Raw genomic sequence first — 22,531 nt, forward strand, 5'->3', positions numbered from 1 at the left:
GCCATAACCTGGGCAGAGCTTGGGATGCTGGGGGAGAATCCAAGGGCCCCAGCAGAGGGGAAGGGGTGTACAAAATAGCAGGCAACAAGGGCCTGAACACCACCAGGCTGCCTCGTGGGCAGCTGCGTGGATCCTGCCGGTAACCCCTTACCTTGCACGCATTCCATCAGCAGGCCGGTGCACCTCCTCACCAAGAGTGCAAACATGGAGAGCCCCAGGGCCGTGGCCTGTTCCTGGATGACAGAGCGGCAGTCTTCAGAGATGCACTCTAGGAGACAGAAAGAGGGTTCAGCAGGGAGCAGGTCAGATACTCCATCTTGTTTCGCCTTCGCAGCCTCCCTTTCTGCATCCTCCCTGGGGCAGGGATCTCTGCAGGGGTGGGCAATTCCCCAGCTCACACCTGTCCTAGACCCAATTGCTCCACGTGGTGAGTAAAAAAAAGAAGGTGGTGAGTAGCCACTCTGGAGTGGGAAGAAGCTGCAGTCACACTGCCCACGTCATGCCCGACCCCACCTCGTGTGCTGAGCCAGCCCAGCCTGAGCCAGCACTCGGGGCTCTCAGCACAGAAGCTGCTGCTTGGAGCTGATGCCTTCCCCTGAAGGAGGGGGGTATGTTTAAGTGTTAAAAGGGTAATTAGCTACATGTTTGATCTTTGTCCCTGCTGGAGTTTTAACCTCAGCAGCTGAGGAGGGGGCTCCTCCCATTAGTTCACCAGTCACACAACAGCTTGTCAAGAGAGCTTAATTGAAGCTGTTACTCAAGTAGATGCCACGCGACCACAGCTCTTCCAAACAGAGCCGGCTCAGAGTGAGAGCAAATCCCCCCGGCGCATCTACACCCAGCCAGAAACCACTTCTGAGGCTGCTGAGAGCAGTGGGGAGCTGGCTCGAGGGAACTGCCTGGAGCTGGGTGTGGGTTACATTTAGTGAGGCCGAGGGCACCATGGGGCATGCCAGGCTGCCCGCGCTAGCACAGGCACCGCACTGCCTGCTCGTAGATTTTTAAGCCTTAAGGGCAGCCTCTGCCCTCCAAATCCCCTCTGCCCTCCGTATCCCCTCTGCCCCCAATTCATATACTCCCTTGAGATGTGGGGGGAGTGGCTGGTTGGGGGCTTGCCCGGAGGGAGACAGGGAAGCGCTGTGGTGTGTGGGAGCGGAGCTGCTGCCCAGCGGGATGAGATGCACCCGCACCACTCGGGGGTTTCCTACCAGCCTGTGCTGTTTGCTCTGTGCAGGCTGCTCCTCGCTGGCTTCTGCATCACCCGCTGCAGGACCAGGGCTTCCAGCCCTCACCCTGCAGACAGGCAGCCACCGTGAGAAAAGCTGCCGCAAGCCAGGCAAAGGATTTGCACGGTGAATGCAAACGTGTAGGTAGTGACTCCAAACCGGTGCCCGTGCAAGCAAAGCCCCAGCGTCGGGATGGAGAGGGAGAGCCCCCACAGAGCCCTGGCTCCCAGGCACCTCGCCACAGACGTGAGCATCAGTTGCGTGCGGGCAAGGGGAAGGTGTTGGAAGCTGAACTTTCCTGATGTGGCAGACCAGGGATTCTGAGCAAAGGGCAAGAGGATTAAAGCAAGACATTGAGACCCTGTTTCAGTCAAGGCTAGCAAAACGCCTGAGGTGCAGAGAACAAACATTGGGTTTTAAGTGCAAATTATTTCAGCGCAATCAGGTGGGAGGTTAAAATCAACCAGAAAAAGACTAAAACACACCTAGAAAATACAGGAAAAAATGGAAGGAAGATCTGTAGGCTTGATTTGGCCAGCTCTTACAGCTACCAATGAGTTCAGCAGCCAGTGGGGAGACCCTGAGGGTAACCCGGGATGGCAGAAGAGGCGCCTGGTAGCTGAATGAGGGTGCTCTGCTCCCAGAGCCAGGGCTGAGCCGGTGCCGCAGAGCAATGGTAGGAAGTGCTGTACTGCAGGGGCTGTCAACTTTTGGAGGAAACATAAAACTAAAGATGTGACCACTCTGGGACAGTAAATCTCTTTCATGAAGCCTTTCCCACAATTAAAAGTGTTAGTCCCAGTGCTCTGGCCACAGTCCAGTTCAAGAAATTACAGTCGTCTTCCCCGTGCTCCCGCCTCCCGCACTCGGGTGAGATGCTGGACTCTTCACTTCTTGTCTTAAACAGTCACACAAGACCATGTCTGTCATGCTGCTGCACTTGAGTCTGGAGAGTCCCCAGGGCGGGTGAAAAGCTCTGGGCATTTCAGCAAGCACCCCTGCACTTTGCGTGGGCAGCCCCGCCGGGACTCTGGGCACTGCGCTCAAGCCAGACTCACAGTCACCCCCAAACTGGGCTGGTACAAAAGTTAAGTCCTCCCCCTCCAAAAAAGGCAAAGCTTAAAGTCTTTCGTAATGCTGAGGGTCAGAAGTGCTGCACAGCCCCGATGTACTTCAGAGATTGGCTCCGAGCACTGGGGCAATGCCCTGCAGTGGCCATGGTCAGGTTTTGTACCAGGGGCTCAGCCCTTCCCACTGCCACCAGCAGCTCTTGTTGCAGGCTACCAGTTCCTCATACAACATTGAACAACCAAAAGAGAGTATATGTTTCTTGCACGTGAGCTGTCACAGGTACAGCCATCTGTGACCTGCTCACTCAAGCTGAGCACTACAGCCACAGCTCCATCAAACATCTTGTATTGCTACAGACGTGAACCATGTGCCCATCGGCTCACACCCAGTTTACATAAAGCCACGGTGCTTCGATGTACCGCAACGATGCCCAGCCTGCAAAGCTGTCCACTGTGCAGGTAAGAGCAACCGTCATTTCCCCACAGTTCCAGCTCAGCTACCGTGGGTGTTGTCATCTCATCATTAAATTACACAAAACTCCCCTGGTCCTGAAAGTTCATTCCCCGGCCAAGCCTGTCAGCCTCATTTCAAAGAGGCTCCCCCCCAGCCCAACAACCTTGCAGGGAAGAACAAGCGTCCAGGTGGGTGCTTGTTCAAGACCCTGAACATACACCAGCACTCCAGCTCCCAGCCCTGCCAGCAAGGGCTCTTAAGAGCTTAATAGTAGGACAAAAGAGGAAAGCACCATAAATCAGGAGAAACTTTCTGTCTGTGACTTTTCACCACTTTCCTCGGAAGGCAGGGAGCCTCGGCTTTCGTTGAGCTGGGAGTTTGGAGTCAGCAGTCACAACTGCGTGACACAGAGGCTGTGGGGTGGCAGACCCCAGGCTACCCCTGGCTGGCCATGTCACAGAAGACAGTCAAGGTGAGGGTACAATCAAAGGGCAGAGCGCTCATGAAACGGAGGTGTTTAGAAAGAAACTTGTGGAGTGTTTTGAGAGATGGGCAGTAAGGAAACTAGCTCTCTGCACCCACAGCAAGGTCTCTCACCCCTAGCACTAAGAGAAAAATACCTCGTAGAAGATACGCTGAAAGGGGGGTTGGAGCAACAAATGGAGCCTGCAGGTCATCATTACCTCTGAGCTGAGCAATGATCTGTGCTGCTGATAATGCACAATGCATTAAGAAACAAACTTCACAGAAAGAGATGTTCTTGGAGGCTGGAGTGACATTTAGACTATTTGTGTCCCTGCAGCTGAACAGCACTAGTATCACCTGGGGACACCAGCTGCCACAGACCAACAAGAGCAGGCAGAGAGATCTTGACTGCCCAGGTCAGGGAAAACTCTGTAATTCCCAGATCTGTTTCCTAAGATCCACAGCAGGTGCAGGAGAAGCAGAACTACAGCATTAGGTCCACAGGCAATCCCGCATCCTATCCCCGCAGGCGGTCATCAAAAGCTTGGTGCCAGAGACATTTTCAGGTGGCATCGATGGCATCCCATCAGCTAAAGCTGCCACAAACCCACACTCCACTTCCTCCCCTGAAACCCCAAATTAGGCTGTAATCAGATAACCCTCCTGTACTCACACCCAGCCGTGCCACGCAGCCAGGGCACAGCGGAGGTGGTCAGGCAGGCTATAGACAGAAATCACTTGAAAAAGAAGCTGCTACGAGGTCGCAGGCCCCAAGGTGGTCAGAGATGTGGCTCCTCTGTGCCACCAGCAGCCACAACGGTGATGCTCTGCAGGAAATCATCCAGCACAAGACCAGGTTATATGCACCAACAACCACAACACATTCCCCCTCCACCTTCTCCCCCTGCAACCAGACAAACATCCCTGTTAATGCTGGCATCAGTTAAACAGCTCCTGTCACCACGTCACCTCTCAGCTCTCGCCTGCGCAGCCACCCTGTGAACCAGATCACGCTGGGGTTAGAAATGTGACCTTTCAGCTGTGCCATCGCCATCAAAGGTGCTATGTGGGGGGGAGCGGAGGGTGGGTAAAGCTGGCACTGCTACCTAAATAACTGCTTGTGAAACCACAGCCTAAGGTCAGGGCTTCAGGATTCGTAGCATTTGCAGCTAAGACTGACTCAGGGTAACCCTGTAGCTTTGCCGCATGCTGCACCACCACCCGCTGTACTGACACATGGCCCATGGAGCCACGCTGCAGACACAGAAGGGAGCTGAGCAGGCCTAAAAACCCATCCTCTGGGAGCTTTCTCAAGCTGGATCTGTTTCTTGGTCACCTGTAGCCCCACGCCAGCTGTACCAGCAAAACTCTAAGGTACATGCAACGCTGCACAGGGCTAGAAATGAGCAGGCCTGGGTATTTTAAACCAGGAATGTCATCAAACACTTTGCAGTCTGAACCAACAGCCTGGGTAATTTGCATTACTCCACACTTCGTAGGCTGAATTTGCCTCGAAGATCTGTCTTTCTGCACCCGAAAAATAAGTGAGAGAGCTTTGCAGCCCTCTGCAAACCCATCGTGGAGGTTAGGGCTCCAGATGCTGGACGGGCCAGTGGGACATGAGCTCTGACAGTCTTTTTTGCAGGCAGGGTTTTGAGCACCGTGTTATTAAGCCTGCCTGACACTAGCCACTCATAAGACCCTTTTTCCAGTTGGCTCAGTGTTTAACTATCAGAGCTGAAGTTTCCATGCTGGGTGCCTGTCTCAGCCCGAATTCTTCCGGAAATCTTTAGCCAAAACAGTTCGGCTACTTGTGAGAATGAGGCTAGGAAACAAGATAGTGGCTTACCCTTGTTAGAAAAAACACTTACAACCTTTTCCTTGAGCTAATCTAGCAACTGCAAATCCTGGAAAGGGGATCTGAGATTTTGCTGCAGAATAACCTTTTTAACAGAGAGTTTTCCTGTCCTACTAGAAATCTGTCCACACTTGGCCAAGCTATAAACATCTGAAATACAGCCGTTTTTCCATATTCAATAGGAATTCATTTCAGCAGCTAAAACCTTCTAAGATTTCACCTCCCTGAGCATGCTCGATCTTCCTACCTCCCTTACATCTAACTGCCCTTACACCTAACCTGCGTTACCCTCAGCAGAGCAACTGCCCTGCTCCCATCCAGCACGCTGGGACCTCCAAAAAAATGTCCTTGTACTAGTCACTGCTGCTTGCTGCAAGCTGGAGATTGGACTCAGACTCCTCCAAGTGGTGCCCAGGCTATCTGCTCTGAAGCAAAGCCCAAGAGCGAGAGGAGGGAGAGGGGATGGGATGGGAAAAATGGGAGCTGATAAGCATCAGACTGCAAGCACAGAGAAAAAGCAACTGGGAACCAGGGTCAGGCGGTTTTTCTGAAGATCACGAAAACCCTCTGAGCTGCAGAAGAGTCCTCCTGTTTCTTCACGTGTAGGAAAGAGGGTTTTTTCCTCCAGCTGGGTACTGGTCTGCACGAAGAGTGCTGTTTTTCTACCAGGAGGCAGCTTCCTTTGCAGAGAGCCTGGGGAGCGAGGCGGGTTGGCCAGCACGGCTGCCGCAGCGCCCTCTGCAAGCATCTACCTGGGCTCTCCACTGCATCCACGCAGAGGCTGTGAGCTTTGCTCTGACCCAGCTGGCAGCAGGATCCGACCCAGGCTTTCTGCAGTCATAAATCTACCTGCTTTGCAGGGGAAAGGGTGCGTGGGGAGGGGGAGAGAGAGAGATGGAGAGAAAGGGGACGTAATTTTAACGGGGAGAAATTTGTGTTTCTCTGAGAACATTATATTCATGGAAAACATAAACCAACTGTCGTCAAAGTCGTCTGAGCTCAGGAAATGGAGCGGCCGGGAGAAGGCTGCCATGTGGCCGGATGTTATGTATTTCTAATTAGTGCTATACATCTTTCAGCAGCGAGTGTCCTTTTGCTGGGAAACACAACGCGCTGCCCTTGTTATTGTAACTGTCAGAGAGTGCTTAAACAGATAATCTCCAGGAAAAGTGATAAACACATCCCCTCTCCCACTAGGGTGTGCAAAACAGCAATGCCAAACCTCTATTAGGGCAACGCAACCAGCCACAGGAAATGGGAATGGGAAAAGAGCAAGCGATGCAAGGGACAGCCGCCTCAGAGGAGAAGGATTTGCTGGAGGAAGCTTCTTGTGGCCGCTCGAGTGCCATGTGCCGAAGGAAATCCTGCGAGGGACAATCAGGGCAGAGCGAGCGCAGGCCACGTGGCCTCGGCCAGGGAGGCACTCGCAGGGATGGAGCAGGGGGGCTGGAAGTGAGGGCTCCCAGCTGCTCCGCTCCGAGCGTGCTCTAGGCAGCAGTGGAATCGAGTCACAGCAACCCCCGAGCTCGCAAGCAAGCAGCAGACATGCTCCTACATCCATCCCAGCTAACATAACACAAGTAGTGCTGAATCTTTCACAGTTAAAACAACACCAGCCAACAAGCATTAGAGTCTCGAAGGAGACCTGATTCCTTTGATTCAGGCAACCGGACTGCTCTAGCCAAGGGTCGGGAAGACTCCAGCGAGACAGTTTCCATGCTGGCCTCCCCGTCCTAACCTGAGCTGTGGCTCCGGGCCGGGGAGCCTGGACCGGCGCCGGCAGCAGGTGGCCCCAGCGCAGGCAGAGAGGGCAGCAGGGATGTGCTTTGCTCCCAGGGAGCAACAGCTGAACCCACCTTCCCTGGTGACATGGTAAAGGACCATACATGAAGGCAATCAAACGAACGAACGGGTCTCCGTACGCAATCCCAAGGATGACATAATGGGCTGGCCAGGGGATGCAGGAGGTGGAGGAGCTTGGTGAGCACGGGACTGCGGGCGAGCCGTGCCTAAGGCACCCGGCTGATGTGTCAGCAGCTCGGCGGCACAGACAACTGATTCACCAGCCGGCTGCTGCCCTGCAGGGAAGAAGACAGAGGCTGGTCACCTCCAAGCTGACACCACCTGAAGGCAATTTGTTTGCTCTCTTACTGCTCAGACACCAAAGTATTTTCCCCGTGAGTCACCCTCTGCCAGACACAGCATTGGCAGGGCTACAGGGCAGCCCAACGGGATGGGGATGTCTGCAGGAAACGGGTACGGAGAGCCGCGCTGCCGGTCCAGGCAGCCGGTCCCACTGCTGCGGGAATATAAAGCAGCAAAGCAAGAGGGATGCTTACAGCTGTGGGGCATTTCCCTGACACCCCCTTGCAGAGGACCTGAGTCATGGGCACTCCCCGCTCTCCACTGGGAACCAGCGAGTCACACATGCACTCATCTGCCCCTGAAAGAGCCTGGGAACCTGGAGGCACTCGCTCAGCCCTGGCTTATACCCTGCAAAGAGCCTGGGAACGATAGGCAGCTTTCCTGGAAAGATGCTCCCTGACTCTAAATTTGCAGGCAGCAGACACGACGGCAGCCCCAGCCCTCCTGGCACAGCCCTGCGGCTGAGCCGAACGCCACCACCTGCAGCACACAGGGCTGAAACCCTCCCAAAGCGACCTTCGGATTGCAGTAATAACCTGGATGCCCCCAGTTCACCTCCTCGTACAGACCTCTCCCCACGGAGAGGCAGGAAGGCCCTGGGGGAGACAGGTCTCAGCCGCAGCACCCAGACATGCAGCAGCACAGGGGAACTCGCTGTACGTGTTCCCAAAGCAGCTGGGGCCGCCCAGGAGCCTGCAGCTCCCTCTGCTCCATGCTGAAACCCCGTCTTGTTTGAGGGAGGGAGGGAGGGAGGCCTAGGAGGTGAGGAATGCCGGGGGCCTGGGGAGGATGGAGCAGCTCTCCCTGTGGAAGCCATTAGATATTCAACACTTCATTTGTTTCCAGCCGTTCTGGACTGCAGCGCTGGGCTCTAGGACGGGAGGCTCTTCTCTGACGTAACCAGGAAGCAGCTGCAAAATTAAGGAATCCCTCATGACATCATAAAAAGGGTCGATGGTTTACAGGGGAAGGTATAAAAATTAATGACATATTCCCACCCGAAGCAGCAAGCCTGCCCGAGAGCCACAGGGGAAGCGGTGCTCTGCCCGACACGAAGGGGCTGCCTGCCCAGGACAGCTCTGTGCTGCCAGCTCCCTCCAGCTGATCCGGGAACTCACCTCTGGCTCTGACCATCCCCAAGCCCAAGATCCATGCACAGGGCTGGATCCTTGCACCTGGGGTGCGATAACCAACTTGGTATATCCTTCCTGACCCCGGCGAACAGAGTTTTAGGCTGGGCAAGGGAATGACTTTAGAGACAGCTTTCCTGTCTGCTCAGGACGGGCCAGGAGTCACCAAAAGAGAACATCGTTGTGAAGTGACTCAGGGAGATACAGTTATTCATTTCCACAGGGAAAGCAGACACATGCACAGAGTGCCCCCATCACCCCAATTTCTGCAGCTCTGGAAGACCAACAGGTCTTGCAAGAGGAGGCCAGGGCAGTGCCACACTGTCCCTCCCCACCACATAACACAGGCTAGGACAGAAAGAATGACATTAGCCTTGAGGACAAGCACAGAGCCATTTCCACTTGAAAAGGGAAAAGGATAGTGGTTTAAAATTAACTGCAGCCTTTTCCAGGAAATATCAGTGGAAAGAGGCAGCCATTTTTAGAAATGTTATTCTCAGAAATTTCCTGAAAAGACCCATCAGTCAAAACACAGATTGAAGCCATTTCCACTTGCACTAAGCAGCACTTCGGAGCTCTCCCTCTGCGCTTGGGGTGCCTGACTCAGCTGGCAGGGTCAGGATCCTGCTCTGCATCCTTGGCCCCAGCGAGGTTGCAGGAGTCAATTTTGGATGTGCAACATCCCATGCAGTGTCAGAAACACTCCTGCCCAGGGAGGCACGTACGTCCCAGTTTTCACTAGCCACATTCACACCGAGACACGCCAGTCCCAGACCATCACAGCTGGGGCAGTCTCACCCACACTGGCAAAGGCTGGAGAACCACCAGCTAAACCATTATTTCTCAGCACTGCCTTCACCAGAGCCACTCCAAGCGGGTGAGCTGATGCTAGGACTTAGGACACAGGCACGGCAAAATCTTTACTAGCCTCAAGGCTCTGCGCAATCCCTGGAGCCACTCATTCTGCTGCCAACAACTGACAGCTACACGAATTTGACCTGTCTGGCAGCTAAAAGGCTGGCAAAACCAAATGTACATAACTCCTGGCTAGCTCGTAAGAAAGTATGTCCCTCCAAGCTGGCAAGCCAGCTCATCAGCATGTATATAGCTCCAGACCAGCCTGGCACCAGCTGTCTCTTGCTGCGGAGGGAATATTTGCTGTAAGATGCACAAGCAGGATGGGACTGAAGCGGCTGCAAGGGTGAAAGGGGCCAAAGGCAAGCAGGGCTCGGTACGTGCAGAGGGCATCCGGGTAAAACAGGGAATGCTGCACCAAAAGAAGAAAAAATATGGATGGAAATGTAAACAGGCGTTAGGGGCATGGCAGCGAGGCAGGACGATGCAGCCTGATACAAGAAAACCCCTGATGGCCTATCCTCTCTCTGCACAGATCTGTCAGCCCTTCTTGAAGAAGCCAGCTGCACAGCCAGAGCCCTGAACCTCACCCTGAAAGGGCCAGGGAGGAAAGCACGCTCCTCAGCACACTGCCATGGGAGCCCGGCTCGGTGCTACGCAGCAGGCATGGCAAGCTGCTACTAGCATCCCACCCAGGAGCTGTATGCGCCCAACCATAATTGTGTCAGATGTTATTTACAATGGGGGAGGAGGTGTGAACAGGGCTTCCCAAGAGATTTACTCCAGCCCCGAGTGAAGTTTTACCAGGACAATCGCAGCAAATAAAAGGCAGCCTTTTCCACCGCTCCCCCCTCCCATGCTGGAGGTGGGCATGTCTTTGGCAGCAAATGCAAACAGACAGCCTGGAACATGCCTCCTCTGGTGTGAACCTTGGTGAGTGCTTCAAGCCTGGAGTAAAAGTTAATGAGAGAAAGCGCCTGCAGACAGGCGCATTCAGAGAAAGCAGCCTTTGATGGGGCAGGAACAGCAAAGTGCGGAGCTTCCGTTTCAACACATTCACTCGTTTGCTGCTCTTCTTTTTACAGTTTCCTGAGCGACCAGAGCGCCAGTGTGTCAGTTTGCAAAGCAAATGCCAAAATGTAAAGTGAAACTCATGCCCCCCCAGCTCCAGGGAGGCAGTAAATCCCAGGGTCCTCATCAGATGCCTGCAGGCCTGAACTGCCTCCTCACCTCCTGCTCCAGCCCCGGGCCACCTCCAGCGCCTGCTCATCCCTCCAGCCTCCCCGGCCGGTGCCAGTGGCACTCCCAGCATCAGGACATCCCTCCAAGAGGGGCACAGCCCAGCCGCTGTGCCAACAGTGAAGCTTACCTAACACTTTCCATTATGAGACCCTGGTTTTAGTTCCTAACAACTTTGCCAAACTTTAACCATTTAGGCTGCAATCCTTCACGCCAAAAGCTTTCTTCAAGCTAAATTTATTGGGAAAATTTCATCTACAAAGGTTCAGCCATTTGCCAGAATGAGGTTAGGGAAAATATATTGTTCTTCTCAAGTTAAAAATTCTTCGACCATTTCAGCGAAATCCCTAGCACCTTCACACTTTGGAGCAGGAACCAGAAGTTTGGCAGGGGACAGCAGCAGGGTCTGGGAGCGCCTTCTGCCACCTCTGTCCACTCCTGCTTTGCCAAGGTGGGGGCCTTTGGAAATCTGGGTACTCATGATCAGACAGCTCTCATGTGTCACTCCAACCGAAGCAGCAGCTTGTTCATCTGCTTGGATAGGCAAGGGAAGAAGAAACCAAGCCAGGTGAGACAGTAGAGAGGCAAAGGCAGGTAAAAAAGGGGCCCAAAGCAGCACAAGCTAGGCGATAGCATATCAGTCTGTTCTCCAGGGCCTCACGCTGCTTTGCTGGCACCACCAGTGGCTGCTCACCCCCAGTGCCTGGTGCACAGGAAGGATAACAGCCCCGCTTCCAGCGTTCCTGCTGTGGCAGAGGCTTGTGTGGTGAATCTAGATTTACGTGCCAGCCGAGGATCCCAGATGAGGTCAGTCCTGTTCCATGGGGGAGCTCGCTTTTCTAAAAACAATGGGAATTACACATACAAAAACCGTTATGTGAACACAGAGTTGAGTGCTCAAAGGTCAGGAACACCAGACTTAGAGCCGTCTATGCAACTTCAAGTTAACTCCATCACACTTACGCATTATAAGGTAGTCCTAATGACATATCACTTTTTCTCCCCTCAGGTTACCATTTTCAGTCAACACAGAAAATTAACAGTCAGTAGAGACCCTCCTGCAGAGCTTTCTGATGTGCTGAAATGTGCACGTATTCAGTAAGGCTGAGGGCTGCAGGACACGGTAATGTTTTGGGGATTAAGATGGCTCAGCGCTACGCTGGAGAACTAGATTCTGCCTTTGCCTTGGTCATGAACTTCCAGGGGGATCCAGAAGTCACCATAACCACTCTCAACACATGTGGTCAGTATTTGCGTCTCTCTCATTTGTTGGCTGGCCGTGGTGACACAGAGAGGATGAAATTTGCAGACACTGGGCAACTCTGCTTTGAATACAAATAAATGCAGCTCCTGAAGGACTCTGTTTTTAGAACTCCATCTCCTGCATTTCAAGGTGAGCAGTCAAAAAACTAGAAAACCTGTTATTTTCCTTAAGCTCAGCTCCCCATCAGTACACATTAGAGATACCATGCAGAAAAACATCCAAACCCAAGATGCTTTAAGACAGAAGCCAGTGAGTTTATGCTATCCGATTATTTGGAACCTAAACCTTCTAGCTCTTCCTATGCTCCATGCGGCACCGAGCATGATGATAACACTTAATCAGTGACTTCTCTGGAAAACTCCCATGTGAAGGGAAAGGAATTTTACAAGCAAAAGGACAACAAGAAAATTAAGGCCAGGATCTCTGCCACGTCATCATCTCGTCCATCACAGGAGGCCTTATCTGCATTACACCACATCTCAAGTGCACAGAAGCGCTGATGAGGACAGGCTTCAAGGCTCGCTGTTTGGAAACAACCCCTCACAACGGTACTCACAAGGATATGGCCAGATTCACCCACCTGACCTCTCGTGGTGAATGGGGGCCGTGGTCTTCTGTGGAAATTCAGAAAAAATCTGCTCTGAGCAGAGCCATGCAAAGGGAGGTTCTCAGGTGTCAAGTGAACAATTCCCTACGGGAAGGGCTGAGACCACAGGCACAAACCCACAGCGTGCAGAGAAACCATTCCAGGAAGTTTAACATCCGAGCCCCCATAATAGAAAATATGATCTCGGTGCTCCAACAACTTACATGTAGCCGGAGCCTCAGGTCCCAAATCCCCGTGCAGACTGCAGCACGCACAGACTCACACCAGCTATTGAGACCCCCGCCACAGGACTCAGTAACTAAAAAGCCTTAACCTTCTACGTTCATTAACAAGCACAAGACATAATGGTTTTATGCCAAATTCCTCTTTTCCCCAGTGATTTGAGATAGGATTGGCATGACTGTGAAGTTCCCTGCAGCTACCGTTGCTGCACCGTTCCCAGCAGGGCCATCCACAGGGAAAGGCTGCACTCAAGGGTGGTGGGCTCAGCCCTGGGGTGCCCCAGCACCCCTTTCGTTTGCTGCTACGTCTCCTGCCGGGAGGCCGTGAGGGAGCTGCGGGCTCCCATACAGCCAGCGCCGCTACGTTTCCTGCAGAGATTTGAAAACCTGTTGTAGTTCCAAAGCGAGCTTCGATTTCACTGTGACCAGCAGCTCAGAGACTTATAGTTACTATACAGCCGAATAAAATATTTTTTCATAAATTTAACGCCAGCATGTCTGTGTTTGGAAACTTTGAAAATCCATGTTGTATGGTTTACTGCACTGGAAAAGGTGCCAACAGAGTTTCAAAGGAAGGGAAGTGTATAACTGTTTCCTTTCAAATGCATTTTCCAATGGGATCCATTGAGGGAAAAGGCTGGAACTAACTAAAACATTATTAAAAACTGTTATGAAAAGAGACAGAGAGATGGAAAAAGATAGACAAAAACTCCAATACACAGCCGAAAGGGAGGGAGGGAGACAGGCGGCAAGAAAGGGGATATGGGCAGAAAGACACTTTGGGTGGGGAAAATGGGGCGAGACGGGGAGTTTTAACTGGCAGTCGCCCTTCGTGGTTTCATATTGTTGCAGATCAATTGATCAGAATTTCAAGTGCTGCTGGCCCGGTGGCACAAGGCGAACCACAGAGTTGGCTGCAAGTGCAGCCCTTGCGAACTGCTGACCTTCAGTTTTAAAACCAAAAATATTCTTTGGGAAACAGTTACACCAGGTTCCAGCCTGGGCTGCCAAGCAAAAAACAAGCACTACTAACCTGAAGTTAACACCCCCATCCCTTACACCAAAGCAACGACCAGGACTAGTAACCTGAAGTAACTCCCTGGTCTGATTCAACCAGCAGTAACTGAGCGTGACATGTGTGCAGGGGCTTGGCTCTTCCTTACTCCCTGAGTGGAGCGGTTAATTCTCCAATCGCTGACACCAGCCGTCGTGATGAGCGTGCAGGATGCAGGCGTCGGCCGTCAGATCGCTCCCGCTCCAACGTGTTGGCCACGTTCAAGCTATTCTAACGAAGTCTATAAATACCAAAGCGATTGGGTCCGTATAGCGCGGTCACAGCCCGGGTCCAAAACCACTGCTCCAGCTCCAGGCGGAGCCCTGGGTTTGCTGCCCTGCGAGCGAAGGGGGAACCGAAAGGGGCTGAAAACATACATTTTGTCAAATACTTCAGTGTCCTGGACATCAGGAGGCTGCCAGGGTCGGGGCCCAACTGGGGACGGAGCCAAATCTCCGCTGCTTTGCCAGGCTTCAAAGAGCCAGGCTGGGGGTGGGCAGAGCTCAGCGCACGCCTGCAGAGCTCCAGGCCTGTGGTTCTGCGGGGTGTAGTAACCCTGGGCTGTAGCACACATGTCGAGGGATGAGGGGAAAAAAATAAACAGACAGACAAAAGAATGAGGATGCTCTGCCAATTCCAATTGTGCAGCTTTTATTTTAAATGCTTATCAAGCTGAGAAAGAGCAGAGTTCTTGGAAAACAAGGTTTCCTTTCTTCCCATGCCAGTGTCAAACACCCTCAAGGACGGGTACAGCACAGGCGCTCGCTGCCGGCCGCCCTCTCCGCAGCAGCCGCCGTCCCGTCCCGTTCCACCCGCCTGGGGAAGGGTTTGCGAGTAACAGCCCTGGCGTTTCTGGTAAAAAGATCTCTGTGATTTTTTTTTTTTTTTATTAATCTCCAATCTGGCTGGGTTCAAATTATGGCCAATTACCCACCAACACTTCTCGCTAATAAAATAAATTTTTACGGGCCCTAATTACTGCTTTCGCTGAACTGCTCTACAGGAAGCTGAAAGGCTGCAGCTCTCCAGACGGCAGCAGACAGTAAAGCGAGGCACCCGCGAGTAAAACGGCGAGTGACTCAGAGGAGACAAGCCGACGGAGGGGCGGGCGGACGGGGAACGCTCGCGCCTGGCTGGAGCGTGAGACACATCAGTTCATAAAACGCTGCGTGCCGTGCGCACGGCGCTCCGAGGCCGGCCGTCAGGTCCCCCGTCAGTCGCAGCACCCGCTACCTGTGACGCAAGGCTGTTCCCGAGGGCCAGAGCAATGGCTGCAGCGCTCCGCCGGGTATCTGCGGACGCGAACCAGCGAGAAAATTATATTTGGAAACGGCTGCATCAATCACGCGCGGCAGAGAGACGGAGCCACTTCCCATCGCGGCTCGGGGGACTGGCTCTCAGAGCGGGGGGTCCCCCCGCGCCGGCTGCGGGGGACGGAGAGGAGGCGGCTTCTCAGCCCAGCTCCACCTTTGGTTCCCTCCATTACAAACACAACTAATTGAAGGAGACAGAAATAGCAGAAAGGTAGAAAATTCCTCTGAAAACGTGAAGTATCCAGCCTGCTCCCAGCTACACACACGCTCCCGCCCCGCCAGCACAGCGCGGCCCCGAAGGGCTTCCCGAGCGTGAAAAAAGAGCAGGAACCCACTAGGTGACTGCAACCCCCAGCCAGGCCCTCCTGGCTAGCCAGCTCGCCCTTAACCCCGCTGCTCTGCACGGCCGCAAGGAAAACGGAGCCGCTGCTCTCAGCCCGGCGCACGCCAGCGGCAGGGAACACCCTCCGTGGCAGGAACGCAGCGGCAAAAGCACCGGCCCACGGCGCGCTGCCGGCCCACGCAAGCCCGGGCTGCTGGAGTCTTTCAGAGCGGGGCTGCCATGCAGGTATCCAGGCTCAGCTGGGGAAACGCGGCTCTGCGAGATTGATTAATTTTTTTTTCTTTCTTAACCAGGATTACTTTAATTTTCAAGGCCTAATGGAGTCCAGCTGCGACGGGGAGGCAACGCTGCAGTAGTACAAAGACAGACCTTTACACACTGGTGCAAACTTGTACAACATTCAGCACACACACACACACACACAAAGCCCTATAAAAAGGATGCACTGCAGCGGGATATTTTTAGTCTTGACAATACAGCACTAAAAATACGACTTTGCTAATACATCACTACAGAAATATTCCCAGTGTCCATTCAGGAATGGTTTAAAACATTTATTTTTGTTTCCTTTTGCAATGGTCAGAGAGGAGGGAGAAAATAGAAACTCATTGATAAGAGGAAACGAGAGAGACATGAAAAATTGAAAACTACCTAAAAGCTCATGGAGAGGTTTATTTTATTAGTTCTTAATAAATATCTTGCAGATTTCCTCAGGAAATACACCAGATCACATGTAAAATAGTTTGGTACTGATGTCAACTGTGTCAGCATATGAAATCTATTAGGGTGAAGCCACAGCAGGGTGATCAGCGTGCTGAAAAACTGCACGGCACTGAGGCGAGGGGGGGCGGGGGGAATCTCACGGCCCTTCCAAATTCTTCGAGAGGTAAAAAAGTCAGCCAAGACGCAGAGAGAGAGAAAAAAAAGATCCCACATCCTGCTTTGCGCTGCCAGCAATGTGAAGTGCCCAGAGATTAATTCTATGTCTGGCCTGGAAATGTGACTTTAAAGCATTGGAGGGAGCGGGGAGGAGGAGGAGGAGAGAAGAACGAGAAGGCCAGGCGAACCGGGACTGGCACCGTGCCACCAACTCCCCCCCCACCCCCCCATCCTTTCCCCGCTTCCCAAGCCGCGTTTCAACGTAGACAGCAGTAAACCCCAACAGACGGCAGCTCCCGGGGCTGCCAGGGCCTCGCACCAGCTGGGGCGCGTCTCCCGCTCCCCGTGCAGCCTCGCGCAGATGTGCCCGAGAGCATCACTTCCGCTTCGCCTGCTTTTAAAGACACACGAGCCCATGTGGCACCGTTTCGCCGCTCCCCGCCGTGGCCCCCCGCGCACGGTTTTGGGGCCCCCCGGGTGGGACGAACCCTGCTCCCGGCACCAGGCATGAGGTCTTGTCAGACCTTGGCTCCTCGGGCCCTGCTCTGAAGGGTTTATGCTGTTCCCAACCCGCGTTTGGCAGCCGGCGCCTCCTTCTCCGTCTCCGTGCCATTACCCGGAGAGCAGGCGCTGCTTACGCAAGACTCCCCTGCTCCGCTCCTGGGTCCGACGGAGAAGCACCAGGAGTTTACTGAGGCAGGGTCGGGAGACCGCACGCTCCCAGGAGGGATGGGAGAAGGAGGAATGAAGAAACCCCACAGCCGAAGCCGTCCCTACGGGGCGTCTCCTTCCCAGCCCATGGCGACATGCTCCTGTCTGCCTCTCGTCCCACCCCGCAGGCTGGGGGACCTGAGAGCGCACGTCGGAGACCCGTGCCAACCTAACGGACAGATGAATCACTCGTGCCCTCTCCGTGTCGCCTATGAGCCAGCCCTACGGTCACGTTAACCACAGCCATCGCAAGCCACATCAATCAGCGTTAAAAATGACCCTTCAATTAGAGAAGGGCCACGTACCTTCAGCGCTGTCACCCAGCCAGGGTTAAACTGCCCTAGTCCATACTGGCTGTGAAGCTGGGCTGAGCACCACGTTAGCCAGGGTGACTCCTGATGGTCACGCTCAACAAGTCCTCACCTTCCTCCTGACCATCAATTAGCACAGGCAGAGCCAGTACCATGTCGCCAAGATCCTGCTGCACAGGCACACACAGCCTCGGGCAGACCCTAATCAGGGAATATAAAAGGTCTCCATATGTAAACCTGCAAGGGGTCACCTCCTAGCTGCAGATGCACTTGAGAGTAGAAACACAGCCTTAGCTATGCTGCCATTCCTGAACTCAGCATTAAGGCAAGAAGAGATCCCAACAAGCCCCTAAAGGTGCTCGCTCCCAGCTGAAGCCCCCCCCCCCAGCACCAGGCACCCGATTCACCTAGGGACTGCAGCCTGCGAATAGACGGAGGCAGAATGGATCTGGCACGGGACGAGCCCGTGGTGCCCGTGGGGCAGCCCCCAAGAAGAAAGCTACCCTCACCGAGCTGGCAGGCTGCACCCGAACCTGCACAGGGCACGGGCATGGGGCAGGCAGCCCGCCCTGCCTACACCTGGCAGACTATAAAACAGCCCCGCAAGCTCAATCAAGAGTTTTACAACTTCACAAAGCACCATAATTAGCCTAATTATACAATGTTCTCTCAGAGAATTAAACAGAAATACAGTAATTGACTTGGTGCTGCTTAGAAGCACGAGGAAATCAAAGGCGCAACGCACATTAAAGAGTCAGAAACATCTCTTTAAAAGCAAGAGGATTTCCTGTCATGCTGCAAACATCTAAAGCTTCACCAAAGCTGCTGCACCTGGTGCAACCCCACTCCGGCTCCCTGGCACCCCTCTTTCTCCACCACCAAAGCAGGGGTGAAGCAGAGCCCTGGGAAAGCTGCCTCAGGCACCTCCTTTCTCATTTTACAGCAGGACAGATGGACACTGCGTGCCAGCGCTCCATTTCCTGCCTTTCATTTTATACAGTGACGCTACTTCTTTGCCGAAATAGTGGTTTTGTTTCAGTGTTCGCAGAGCTGGCCCATGCCTTGGTGGCACCGCAGCATGAAAGCCCCTCCAACCTGACCTCGCCTGTCACCGGCTCTGTCCTGACTTGCTGCTTGGGCTGCCGAAGCTTGGCTGTAAAGCAGACTCGAGCTTTGTGATTACAAATCGTTTCCCCTCTATTTGTTGCCCTGAAATGAGATCTCGGTATCACCCTGCGTTTGATGGAACAGCTTCAAGGGCAGACGTAAGGATGTGCTCTGTGACAGGCGGACTGGGCAGAAGCCCCCAGCGAGCTCATCTGACACTACTCAACGGGGACTTTTGCCGCACTTTGGTTGGAGGGCAGGACTGGAGAGTCTGACACACCAGCAAGCACTTGGTTTCACTGGAAACGTTTCCCTTCCTTGCCACAAAGCCCTACTTGATCTTTTGCCTCCAAAGCCAACGTCTAGATTTCAGAAACCTGAACTGCAAGTGGAAATTCCCTGCAGCGCGTTGATTATTGCATCTCCTGCTGGCACTTGTGGCAAGGGAAAAAAAGTCACATGGCTTTCTGGACACACGTTTTGCTAAGGAGCCTTGCATCAGAGGGCAGAAGCCAGCAGCCAGGAAAATAACTCCAATTACGGTAAATAAATCCCCAAATATGTGACAATCTCCCTTTTAAACAGGAAACAGAGGGGAATAAGCAAAGGAAGACTTTGGTCTAAACATTGCTGCCACCAGCCTCAAGAGCCCAAGAGCGAGACTCTGAAGACGCGTCTGGGCCAAAAGTATTTTACCTGAACTTTGCTGATGTGTCTCAAGTCCGAGACAGCTTCCTTCCCTGAAAGGAAAGGCGCCGACAGTTCCCAGCAACTGTGCCAACCTCCAGCACTCCCAACTGCTCAGAGGAGAAACTCCGGAGGGTCAGCTGCCACCTCCGGACACGTACGTGTCCCTCAGGACGCTCAACATGAGCAAGCAGCTCAACACAGGAAGCCACACAGCTCCTAAGATGAGCAATGAGGGTATTGCCCCCTGTGCCATTTCAACTCTTCATCCTGCTTACACAGCCAAGGTCTGGACTGCGCCTGGACACAGCAAGCAGCAGACATCACTCGACAACGGGTTAAGTATAAAAGGCCTTTGCCCAGGCAGAGACATCTCAGCACCCGCTCGCTCTAGAGCCTCTGTGCAAGCCAGGCAGCACGGGGAAGGATGGACACCAGTCCCAGCCAGCCATCCTCTGGGTTTCCTCTCCTGATTACAACTCAAACCTGAAGCGAATAAGAGCAGCAACGTGAAGGGAGGGGAAGGATGAATTTAATGCCCAGTTCCTCCAAACTTAAGGCCTTGGGAAGCGTTATGTCTTAACACCACCTTGCTAAAGACAGCACTACCCAGTCACACGGAGAAACAGCACACAGCAACTGCCAGGTGCAGGCTGGTGATCTCAGTATAGACACTTCGGTCCTCATATAGCAAGTGTGGACTGAAGACCCTAGCACCTCAGATAAAGCCAGTTACGAAACTGCTTAACTCAGTCCTCCTTGTATCAAGTGGACTGCGTTTGCATTACAAAACCAAGTCCCCAGGGCAGGTGGAGGGACCTCTAGCTCTTCTCTCAACAGGGCACAGGACTGCAGATAATCAGCCTCCCCAAGACACAGCCCTGCAATACAACATCTTCATCGACCTCCCAGGTGTTATGCCCAAAGCTGTCATAGCCCACAGAGCTGCCTGCTCGAAGGTGCCAGCTGGACGCCGGTGAAGCACATATTTACCATGCAAAGAGGGGAATTAGGAGAAAAGGACTTGGTTCTGCTCCCCAGACAGGGGAAGATCAAGTTGCTGCTTCTGCTATCTACAGCCTGAGGTTTATTAAGCTTTGTTTTGTGCCTAATTTTAAAACTGCACCAAACCAAGGCAGCAGTCCACAGCACTGCTTTATTTTTAAACTCAGTCAAATGCACTGAACTCCCTTGCGTTCGACTCCCAGCACCTTTTGTCTGCTCCAATATGCAACATGTGGTTAGAGCTTCATGAGAAGCCACTGAGATGTGGCTGCAGCAGAAGAGTGGTACCTGCTTCTGCTGAAGTCTTTTTTCTGATGCTGCAGTTAGCTCTTTCAGTAAAGCTGGGTCCGAGCATCAGAAACCAAGCAAGAACCGTAGAGATGGTCAGAGCTGAGGTTCTGCTGAGGGCAGACGCCACCAACCTCTGCAGCATCTCTGGGGATATTTTAAGGGTTCACACTTTAGCTTGCAAGCCAGAGCAGCTGTGGTCAGCAAAGCGAAACACGCTCCATCCAGCGCAGGGCCGTGCACAGTGGCAGGATGGCAGCAGAGCAGGCTGCTGGTTACAAAAGCACAGGCTGATTTCAGGGGGTCCTTTGGGTTCAATGCATGCTCTCCAGCCAAGCTGGGGTGCTGAACACACATGCAAAAGGAGAAGTCCTGTACCTGCTCAGACATTGCAGTTGATTTGCACTAACCTATGGATCCTTTGTCGTGTCTCTCAAGAAGACGTGGGCAAGATCAACATCTCAGAAGCTGGTGCAGGCCTCCAAGGAGCAAGCAGGACTGTGCACATTAGCAAACCCTTGCAAAGGCTGTAGTTAGTGGACACTCGCTGTGTAAGAGCAGTTCTCTCTGAGCGAGGCAGAGTACCTCTACACCCAGCGGCCTGTGCAGTATTGACATACTCTACACTGCTCTGAGGACACTGGTGTGGCAGCACAAAGGGGACAGATGCTGCTCTGAATTTGCTGCAGGGAGTGGGATGCAAATCCTCCCTTTCTGCACGAGCCTTCAAGGTTTCCCAGCCAACTCTGTCTCGCACAGAAAACCCAGCCATGTTCCACTCGAGAAGACAGATCCGGGAGGGCTGCGAACCAAAGCCCAGCCTGACCCTGCCACACTGACTGCCTTCTTGAACCCCCCTCACACCCCACGTGCGCTTTTGTTAGTGGGACTGCTGCTGAAATAGCAGGTCTTCCTCCTCATCCGTTGGCCCTGGCAGAGCAGACACCCTACAGCCTGGTCACCCTGCCCTGCCATAACTTTCCTCTGGTTGAAACGCAAGCCACTTTCCCAATCCTCAGCTAAAGCCGCACACTTGGCCAGAACCTCCCCATGCCTCTGTGCCCCGACTCTGCTCAGCCCCGGGGGATGCAACTTCATTCCCTACATGTGCTGAGGATGCACATATGGCAGCCCCCTCCCCTCTCCACTTCCACCTAAGCCCGACCTCCTAACAACCTCCACACGGCACAACGCGACCGGCCCGAGAGTGCCAGAAGGCATCCAGGTGCTGCAGCCTGATGCTTCACACCCGCAGCCAGGCAAATTTGCTGGGATTTCCGGGAAGTGTCTCTAGGGTGCCCCGCGCTGCTGCACCCCCACTTTGGGGCGCGCTTGTTTGGAATGCGGGGCCATCGGCGGGGGGGGGAGAGGGGAAGTTATTCTGGTGGTGGCCTATGAATAACATCCAGTGATTTATAGGAAGTATAATCCAATAATACAGTAAAATAAAACAGTGTGTCTGAGATGGGTTTGATTCCAGGAATTATAAAACAAATTATTAAAGAGAGAGAGAAAGAAAAAAAGCCTCAGAGAGGCCAGATCGGAGTAAATTGGGCACAGATGGGCTGGGAGGGGGTTTCTCTCTCTCTCCCCTCACCGAGATGCCCCTGCCGCAAGCACGGCTTCAATTAGTCTTTTCAGAAACCAGAGTTTTATTTCCCCAAATTACAGAATTAAAAAAAAATTAAAATTCTTGGAGTGTTTGTGGTTGGGATAAAGGGATCCAAGGTTTTCTGTAAGTTGGTTGTGCAGATGGCTACCAAACTGTTAAACAGGCCACCCCACAAAGGTCCCGCATCAGCCAGAGCCCAGGATGGCCCAAAACATTGGTAGTCACCTACATCCCGTGGTGGAAAGCTCCAGTAACTGCACGCCTCTGCCACGTAGAGTGCCCGCCTCTCTCTGCCTCCCTCCCCTGGGTGGGCCCTCCCTTGTTCCATGGGTTTGAGGTCCACAAGAAGCTTTTTCACACCTTGAATGCTCCTGAAAGGAGGCAGCCAGTAGGTCAGAGGCACCCTTGCTGGCTGCACGCCTCCCCGGACAATGGGGAGAGTGGCTCACTCGGAGGAATATGCTGTTTGATGCCGAACAGCAGGGGAAGCACTTCATGTGGGAATTCTTTGGCTTCCTCTGTCAGAGAAAACAACAGACCCAATCCATCTCCCAGGGTCTTCCCAGTGCTGCCCGGCTGCACAGGCAGCTGAGACCAGCTCTGGCATGCCTTGGTGCTGCCCCTGGGGGACAAGCACAGCTCAGCTGCCTGCACCGGGCACAGACCGTGGGGCTCTCTGCCCACACC

The 22,531-nt window shown here is 53.4% G+C and overlaps 1 protein-coding gene across 1 annotated transcript in view; it reads right to left on the reverse strand.

Moving 5' to 3' along the window:
* Nucleotides 1-22,531, reverse strand: part of SMG6 (SMG6 nonsense mediated mRNA decay factor) — a 116,101-nt gene that overhangs the window by 59,627 nt on the left and 33,943 nt on the right. Inside the window, exon 11 of the mRNA XM_010573634.1 lies at nt 152-268. Coding sequence (XP_010571936.1) covers nt 152-268 — 117 coding nt within the window. The remainder of the gene's footprint in view (nt 1-151; nt 269-22,531) is intronic.

This window comes from Haliaeetus leucocephalus, unplaced genomic scaffold (genome assembly GCF_000737465.1).
Source record: "Haliaeetus leucocephalus isolate CR32 unplaced genomic scaffold, Haliaeetus_leucocephalus-4.0 Scaffold395, whole genome shotgun sequence".
Lineage (NCBI taxonomy): Eukaryota > Metazoa > Chordata > Aves > Accipitriformes > Accipitridae > Haliaeetus > Haliaeetus leucocephalus.